The following is a 9808-nucleotide window of genomic DNA, read 5'->3' on the forward strand; positions in this document are numbered from 1 at the left end:
AGAGTTGAGTCATGTTGTGAATAAGAGGGCTGAAAGTGATAGGACTGAGTTGATTGATATTACCAATTATCAAAAATTGATTGGTAAGTTAATCTATTTGTCTATAACTCGTCCTGATATTAGTTATTCTGTTCAGTACTTAAGCCAATTTATGCATAAGCCATTGACTGTTCATTTGAAAATTGCCTTAAGGTTGTTACGGTATCTAAAACTTAGTCCAGGTAAAGGTTTAATGTTCAAAAAGAGTGGTAGTTTTGATCTGTCCTGTTATGCAGATTCTGATTGGGCTAAATGTTTGGATACTCGTAAGTCTGTCACTGGTTTCTGTATATTTTTGGGTCAAAATCTTGTTTCGTGGAAAAGTAAAAAGCAATCCACGGTTTCAAGATCGACTGGTGAAGCTGAGTACCGTGCCATGTGCTCAGCTACTTGTGAACTTGTGTGGATTGTGAATGTTTTAAATGAGTTGAATGTCAAATGTAGTCTTCCAATACAAGTATTTTGTGATAGTAGTGCAGCTATGTCAATAGCTGCAAATCCTGTGTTTCATGAGCGTACGAAACATTTTGAGATTGATTTGTATTTTTTAAGAGAGAAGGTGTCGAATGGTTTCATTGTTACAACAAAGGTTGAATCCGAGGATCAACTGGCAGACATCTTTACAAAAGGGTTGAGTATTACTCAACATAATGGTTTTTGTGATCGTTTGGGATTATTGGATTTGTTTAAACCCAATTGAATGAAGGGGGAGTGTTAAAAGATACTGGGCTGTTCATTCAATTTGGGTTATACTGTTTTATTTATTGGGCCTAATATGTGGGTTGTGTCTACTGATCGTTATTATTGTTTAAGTTGTTATAACAGATTCATGGGCCAGATATTTTGGAGGTAGTCCGTTGTAACTTGCAGGGGTGTATTTTGGACAATCTGATACTTCATGGTGCTAAGTGAATCTGTTGATCAGCAGGAGTATAAAAGTCACTTTCTCTCTCATTTGATCATTATTCACTCCCAATTATTGTTACGTTTCTCTGTTTAGATCTAGGGTTTGTTATCTCCGGTTGTATCTCCGGTTGTACTTTGTCTTCTCTCATCTGTTGGAGAGATCTGCTGTACTTGTTGGTATAGATGATCATCAGTGGATGATCATCAAGTCTGGTTGTATCGTTCCTCTTTGTATTGATCTTACGATTGTAAGATCTAGGGTTTGGGGGGTACTTTTTTGGTTTGGGTTAAATAAGATTTTGTCACTTTGTTTTGTCGCTATTTTGTGTTGTTCTTGTTGTTTCTGTTATTGAATCATCACAATACCATTGTTTTTAACAATAAGAAACTCAGATTCTAACAAAAATATAGAACACTAAAAGTTTAGTGAGTCAAATTCTGGTAACAAACTAGTTTTACGTAAAAATATCTATAAAATTAGAATCGGTGGAACGTGTTATGAAAATAATATAAACAACTATACTAATGAAACGTTCAGTGGGATCGATAGGTCGAATATAAAAGCTCTGAAAACTAAAAGAGAATAAATTCTTCTTGTTGTTAGTGTTGTTGCTTCTGATGTTGTTGCTATTGTTGTTGTTAGTTATAGTATAAGAATTTGTAACATGCTTATTTTCTTTAACACTTTTATGTAAATTTTATTCAAATTCAAATATGACGTTGTGAGGTGTTTATTTTCATCTTTACTTTCACATAAAATTCATTCAAAATCAAACCTTACAAATTTCTAGCCACATCAACACCTCGCAGTAACATGTGGGTTCATATATATATACTAGTTCTAGTATAAAGATGATATTTTTAATTGGACCAGTGGGTTAAATATAGAAAGCTATATATAATAAAAGAATTAAATATTACTAACAAGGTTTTTGTTTACTTTTTTATAACGTCAAACTCACACACCTCTATAACTACTCCTAGATCACATCATTTACTCATAATGGGACTTAAGTGAACCCTCACCAATTTGAGAGATAGAAAACATTCATCAGTTAGCTACATGCCATTTTGGATGATTGTTGTTTACTAAATCATAAAGTTTATGATTACAATAAAGTTGGCTGAAACAATGCATTGACTAATTGCAACCATCCAATGTCGTATTCATTTCCTAGTATATGGTGTTCTTAACATTGTTGTTTACTTGATGTTGAAATAGCAAGCATTATTGACTGCTTTCCATGTGGACTTACATTTGAAGACATATGGGTGGGCTCGAGAAACACATGTAACCGACAGACCATAGCTCGTTAATTACATTACAATATTTAAAAACTAAAATCATACACAAAAGTTCATAAATATAATGAATATCCCTATGTTCAACTCTTTTCTGAGTTCTTATATATTATGTTGCCCAGTGGCGAAGCTTGAGATTTTCGATCGGGGGGTCGAAAACGTATATACCTAAAAAAAATATAAAATCGGGGATCGAAAACGTATATACCTAAAAAAAATCTATACAAAAACTACATACCGAACACTACTGAACGAAAAGTTCGGGGTCCCGTCCCCCCCCCCCCCCCCACAAAGCTGCGCGCCCCTGATGCTCCTGGTTTACAAGAAGTACTAAACAAACAATTTACTCAAATATTGAATCATATATAAAAGTTCATAAATTTAAAATGATGTGTGATTTAGCTAAGATATAAAGATGACACTTATTACAAAGATGGGTTTTATAAACGTTTTTTTATGGTGAAATTACAATTCAGGTGGATTATATTTCAATCATTTCGTTATTTTTCGTACGGATTATGTATCGGCTTTTATTGTATAAAATTGATGCACAACGATAATATTCATGCATCAAGTACATTAGTTTTAGTGCATCAACTTTATATTAGTTGTGCCCCATATTCATGCATCAAGTTTTTTTTATAATTAGTATGAATCAGAAGTAATTTGATTCCTATAGAAGGATGATTGTAAACAAATCACTTTGTTTATTTTATTGATTACTTTATATCCCCCTCTCTTCTTCCCATTTTTTTTGGAAATTATTGTAACTTGGGCTATGCTTCTAATTGTTGTTCATTTCAATTATTCACATTTGTGTCTCATTTGTTTAATTTATCATACATGAATTGAAGTCTCACATTTTATTTATAGTTTTGATGTTTGTTTATTCTTGTGTTTAATTTTAGTATATAATGATCAATATTACACACGACTATATATGTGTCAACTTTGTAATATATATACTAACTTACTAAGTTTCTTAATAAATATTTCCACATGTTTCAATATTGTGCTTTTTTATGTAAAAATAAATGTTAATTAAAAAAATCACTTAAAAGGAACACATATAAATCTTTGATTACTATATAGTAATTATTTATTTTTTCAATTTAAGTTAAACTGAACCGTTATGAAACTTGCTTATTTGCTATTACGTGAATTTTCCCATATAGGTAGAGGATCCGGTAAAAAGTGGGACTTTTGTGAGAAGTGTGAGAAATAATTTGGGAATGACAAGTGTCCTTTATCCTAATTAATTCAAAAGGGTATATTAGTAATTTGACATTTTTATCATTTAATTGATTTCCAAGAATAACTGCCAAAAAAAAAAAAAAAACTGCCGATGAGTTTTTTAAGGTTTGAATCGAATTTTGAATTAGGAGAAATTTTAGGAAACATTATACATCTAATTGTTTTATATTCTTCATCATCTTTTAATCTCAACATCTTTTAATCATACATTGTTCATGGCGTGGTGTTTTAAAAAACTGGAGACATTGACTATGATTCAAGTTATGGTGTTTTATCTGGAGACATTGTTCATGGCGTGGTGTTTTATCTATGACTTGAATCATAGATGTTTAAAACACCACGCCATGAACAATGTCTCCAGATAAAACATCATGACTTGAATCATAGTCATGGTGTTTTAAAATCTGGGAATGTTTTGTATTGATAAAACACCACGCCATGAACAATGTCTCCAGATAAAACACCATGACTTGAATCATAGATGTTTAAAACACCACGCCATGAACAATGTCTCCAGATAAAACACCATGACTTGAATCATAGATATTTAAAACACCACGCCATGAACAATGTCTCCAGATAAAATACCATGACTTGAATCATAGTCAATTTTATCCAGTTGTTTTAAAACACCACGCCATGAATCTGATTACAGTTCTCTTTATGATAATGTATGACGAATATGTAACCAAAGACCTCCTACAATTAAGGTGAATCATTAATTCCTATATTTAAGGAAAAATGAGTGAATGTAGGAGTTTTTGGTCGTGTATGATATGGTTACCATATTTCAAACATTGAAAAAGACACTATTGCCCTTCAATTTTACATAAGGTCCCTCTAATTAAAACACAATTTACATTTTTATACCCTATTAATCTCAACCATTAGATCAAATATCCAATGGTTTAAAACACTTCTTACCCTTCTTACATTTTAGACACTTTTTACCATATCCTTACCCTTCCCATATATATTCATATTCTTATATTATGCATATTTTGTCGTGTGTTAGTGCATCAATTTAGTAATAGTTGCGCATGTGATATTTCTTTATAATTAATAATATTTTACAAACGAACTTGTACCAAAACATGTTGCAGATTCAAAGATTGGGGATTATTTGTTTGACTCAATAATATGATGACAGTTGCTTTCAAAATATGTTTTATGAGAATATTTCGTTTTCTTAATAAAATGATTAGAAGATCAAATTAAAATTCTGTTATGTTTGAAATGTTATCCCATCCAAATTGTTAAATGATTAAAATGTATATTATTTCAAGCCATGTTTCTAATGTGCATGGAAATAACAATTTGTCTTTTGCAACTAGCCATTTATCATAATAAATTATAATTTCTTATGTTAATTCAAAGAAAAAAATAACATCCAACCATCATTATTATAGGATTTGGTTCAAATACATAATCTCATATAACAAGAAGTCGTAAGAAGAGTATCAAACGGACACCAATTGAACTCATTCTAGCGCTGAAACCATCTCCTCGAACTTTAGGTTTTCGCTTTTGGATTTTTAGGTTCTAATTATATGATTTTTGTTTCAGATTATTGTGTCTTTTATTTGACATTATGTTTTTTTTCGTCACCGTGCCTTTTTTGCTATTCATTGTAACTTTTTTCGAAGTCGTTGTATTATATTTTGCTTAGCATTGTGTTATATTTAATTATTTATTGTATTTTTGTCCCTTTCTAGATTTATAAATTTATAAGACTACGTATAATAACTCAACCCTATTATTATAATTGCATTTTATCTATATATTTTATAAATACATCAAGGGATACTAAAGAAAACAATTATGATCCTTTGTTTCTTTTATAGAGAGACATAAGACTAAGACTGCTACCTGGCCACATAATCACATTTTTTTTCCTTTCTCATAATATCTTTAAAATATTACGTATAATTAAGTTCTTATTTAAAAAAAAAAAATTGGTATGTATAAACACAATCCTATATATATTGTGTGTATGTTTTGAGAAATTCTTAGCAATTGAACATACTCAAGGAAAATGTACGTACATGCAGAAGAAATCAAAATGACATTGATCAAATAACATATATAGAGATAAATAAATATATTAGCTAGGGTGACATAAGTAAGGTTCTAATGATGGCTGCTTGTGGACTGTTGGTGTCCATGGACTGCAAAAGCTCTGATAGCCTTTGACTCAAGTCTTCAACTTCTCTCTGTAAACTTCTAACGTAACTACATGTCTCCTCCAATACCTTTGCACTTGAACCCTACACATTATTAGTATTTTAATTATTCAAAAAACTATGTTCAAAAAACTATGTACTATTAATATAAACAAAACTAGTACTTAAAGTAATATCTTTAATGCAAATGTGTGATACACAACACTTGTAAACTGAAGTTGCTAATTCAATGTACTTTTATTAGTGTTCATGTAGACGATAAGAAATACTTAAGATCGAAACCTTGCGACGATGATCGTTAGGAATGAGTTGTTGTAACTTGTATATGAGATCCGCGATTTGATCGTCGGTGATCCTCGATGGTCTGGTTTGTCGGTAGCGTGATCTTGAGGTAGACATGGATGAGTTTGCAAAGAGATGAGGTGATAACTAAGATAGTAGATGGTTTGATATAGTGGTATTCGTGTGAAAGTGGTATATATGAAGGTGTTGAATGATTCCGACAAGTTATGGGGAGAAAAATAATGGAGAAGATGAGAAAAATAAAGACACTTGGAGGTGATCAAACAAACTCAAGTGTGCATGGAAGAAAGACTATGAGTTATCGCTAGTTTTTATATAGAAGTTTTAATGAGTGGGGTGGGGTGGGGTGGGGTACGGTCATTCTAATTCTAAATAGTTATCAAATTAACAACAAACAATGTGGATACAACTTCGATGAAGTTGTTATTTTTGATACAAAGTCTCTCAAAAAAATATTGTAAGAAGAGTTTTAAACGGACTCTAATTGGCCTTTTTTAAGCTACATTATAACTGTTTTATCGAACTCTACGATGTTAGATTTTAAGTTTATGTTTTTAGATGTTTAGCTTGTAGATTTTAGACTTTTTATTTACAACATTGTATCTTTTTATTTATCATTGTGTTTTTTCTATATAGGCGTACTAGGTTAGAACCCCGTGTAATACTCGGGTTGGATAAATGTAATTTTTTATACCAAATAATAAAACAATATATCTTTGAAAATCCCGTTTATTACATTGGAAATAAATGTATTTTTTATATTAAATAATAGAAAAATTATATCTTTAAAAACCTCGTGTATTGTACGGGTTGAGTAAATTTAATTTTCTATATTAAATAATGAAAAAAATTACATTTTTAAGAACCTCGGGTTGAGCACATATAATTTTATATACCAATCAATAAAAAATTATATCTTGTTATATCTTTATATACCATGTGTATTATACAGATTGAATAAATCTAATTTTAGATCATAATAATTTTTAGAAACCCGGTGTATTACACGAGTTGTATAAAATGTAATTTTGTATAGTAAATAATAAAAAAATATATCTTTAAAAAACCTCATTTATTACACGGGTTGAACAAATCTAATAAAAAATTATATCTTTAAAAAAACTAATGGATATACTCGATATATGATGGATTGGGTGATTGTTCTTATAAATGTCACGTAAACATAGTGAATACCGCATTTGAGTTGAGAGATGAACACGAAAATAAAAGTATAGAACCAAAAAAATATTGATTAATGTTTTTGTTTACCCCTTATAAACATTTTTTTATATGGGTTCTACCTTAACTACTTTAGTTTAATAAAATAAATAAATCATTTACATTATATTAGTTTATATTTAGTGTATGTCTTTTGTTAATTTCAGGATAAATAATTTTGAAATCTAATAATATTTCAAAATATTATATTATCTCCTATACGAATTGTTTAAATTTATATTAAATTAAATTTTATAGTTATCTTTTAACTAATATTAATTATTTATAATTAAGTAGGATAGAGAGGAAAAAACTAAAATATATATGGCTACAATAAATGATATGTGTCCCCTCATTAGTTTCTTTTATTATATAGTCAGTTGCGCAGTATAGAAGCGGCAGGGAGGGGCGTCCGACCCCCCGAACTTTTCGCTCAGTAGTGTTATATATACGGTTTTCGTATAGAAATTTTTGGGTATATATGTTTTCGACCCCCCGGTTCTATAATTTTTTTTTTTGGTATATACGTTTTCAACCCCTCCCCCTTGGTCATTCGGGTAAAGCTTCGCCACTGTATATAGTATAGGTATAGATGATCTTCTATACAACAATAATATTATTTTATATATTATCTTACATAGTATAGATTTTTTATCATACAAAAATATATATTTAAGCTATAGTACGTATTTATCTATTTATTTATATATTGTTTTTGAACAATCATTAGGGATTATAATACACTCATAATTTAAATGGTTACGGAATGGAAATTTGAAGTTAAATATAAGTCCTCAACAACCTATTTTATTAATTTTGTAAATAATAAATAATTATTGATTATAATAGGATTTTAATCCTATACGAATTGTTTAAATTTATATTAAATTTAATTTTATAATTATCTTTTAATTAATATTAATTATTTATAATTAAGTAGGATAAAGAGGAAAAAACTAAAAAATAGATGGCTTAAATGAATGACATGTGTCCCAAAGTTGGTTTCTTTTATTATATAGTATAGATTGTGTTTTTTTTTTTTTTTTTGGTGACATCGTGTCTTTTTTCTTCAACGCGGTGTTATGTTTTTCGTCAATGTTTTATATTTTGCTCGACATTGTATTATATTTTGTGATCCATTATGTGTTTGTACACTTCTTATTTGTAGGAGGCTTTTAAAATAACTTTACCCATTTTTCAAAAGATAGTGAAGTAGTTGTTAAAAAAATAAATATAGAAGACACAACTTAATACCCGTATTACATTGTACGTAATTGTTGCTTTCTTATACATTGAACCTGGAAGTGCCCATCGTTCAGAAAAACCTGTTCCACAAACTCGAAAACCTTGTAGACAGGCACAAATTATCATCAATGACAAAAATTCTTGTCAATGTAGTATCCAAGTTATTTAGGGTGTGTTATGAATACATCACACAAAATCAAGTAAAACGTATATATCAATTTATGTTTCTATATATTGCATCTTGTGTATATTTGTGTCTTGATATTATAAATATCATATCATTTTTCATGTTTATATATCATATCATTTTCATATAAAGTAACAAAATTCAGTTACATACAACTTGATATAGATTTCTATAGCAAAATCCGTGAGCATTGGAGATAAGTTGGTGATCAGATAGAGATGAGGATTAATCTACTAAAAATCTTTCCAAAGATTTTTCTCTTATCATGATAGTCTTAGCTCTCATATACCTCCTTAGCTTTTGTCTCCTAATGTGGGTGTCTAAGTCATCTGGATTTTTTTTTTAATTATTAAAGAAGTAGCATTATATTTGCTTTTAACAAATATTAAAAAAGAATTAAGAAGTATTTCTTTGTTGAGATTCTTTTAATGTTTCTGATGATCTTGATTTTCGCATATCAACTTTTAGATAACTTAACAAGAAACATCTACATAAATTATTTATCAAGCCAAAAGTTAGAAACTATAGTATCTTTATTAAATTATTTATGATAAAGCCAAAAGTTAGAAGTGTAAAATTGGTACAGATCTAACACAATCTCAAACAGAAATATACAAAACACCAGAAATAGTGACAAAACTTTATTAATTATCCAACCCGAAAATAACCCAACCAAACCCTAGATCTCAAAAGTATGAGATCTTAACAATACAAGATACAGGTTCAACAGATTGAAGAGATCTGTTGAACATAAACTTGAACAATACAAAAAATACATGAAATATAAAAGGATATAAACGAAGAGATTAACACAATCTCTTATACAACAATGATCTCAACACAGAGATCTAAACCGCACGACGATCAACTTCAGATGATGATCTTCAACACCAGACGCCGTGTACGAATCACACAGAGAGCACAAGTGAACAAGTGAAACCCTAGAAAATATCACAACTGATCTGAACCTTCTCTCTCTTCTATTATATATCCAGATCCAAGCTCAAGTTACACTTTAACCCTTGTACTTCCAAAGATGATACAAAACAACCTTGAGCCCATAACAAAGTCTGTTAACAACTAACAGACTAATAACAACCATAACAGCCCAATAATTGATAAAGCCCAATAACAGATATAAGTCCAATATGTCCAATATGTTTATAATATG

General features: G+C 29.6%; 1 protein-coding gene across 1 annotated transcript; it reads right to left on the reverse strand.

Moving 5' to 3' along the window:
* Window positions 1-5479: 5479 nt before the first annotated feature.
* LOC110935352 (transcription factor ILI6) lies at window positions 5480-6256 on the reverse strand. The gene is made up of 2 exons (XM_022177759.2): window positions 5967-6256; window positions 5480-5768 (listed from the first exon to the last, which is right to left on the reverse strand). The coding sequence occupies exons 1-2, from the start codon at window positions 6081-6083 to the stop codon at window positions 5610-5612; spliced, it is 276 nt and encodes a 91-aa protein (XP_022033451.1). The 5' UTR covers window positions 6084-6256; the 3' UTR covers window positions 5480-5609.
* Window positions 6257-9808: the final 3552 nt, after the last annotated feature.

The sequence above is a fragment of the Helianthus annuus genome, chromosome 17 (genome assembly GCF_002127325.2).
Source record: "Helianthus annuus cultivar XRQ/B chromosome 17, HanXRQr2.0-SUNRISE, whole genome shotgun sequence".
In the NCBI taxonomy this organism is placed as follows: Eukaryota; Viridiplantae; Streptophyta; class Magnoliopsida; order Asterales; family Asteraceae; genus Helianthus; species Helianthus annuus.

Bases quoted from the DNA above. Each gene is read 5' to 3' on its own strand.
- LOC110935352 (XM_022177759.2), bottom strand. From the start codon at position 6,083: ATGTCTACCTCAAGATCACGCTACCGACAAACCAGACCATCGAGGATC. The intron at 5,769-5,966 runs GTTTCGATCTTA...AATAATGTGTAG, and splicing joins CTAACGATCATCGTCGCAAG to GGTTCAAGTGCAAAGGTATT.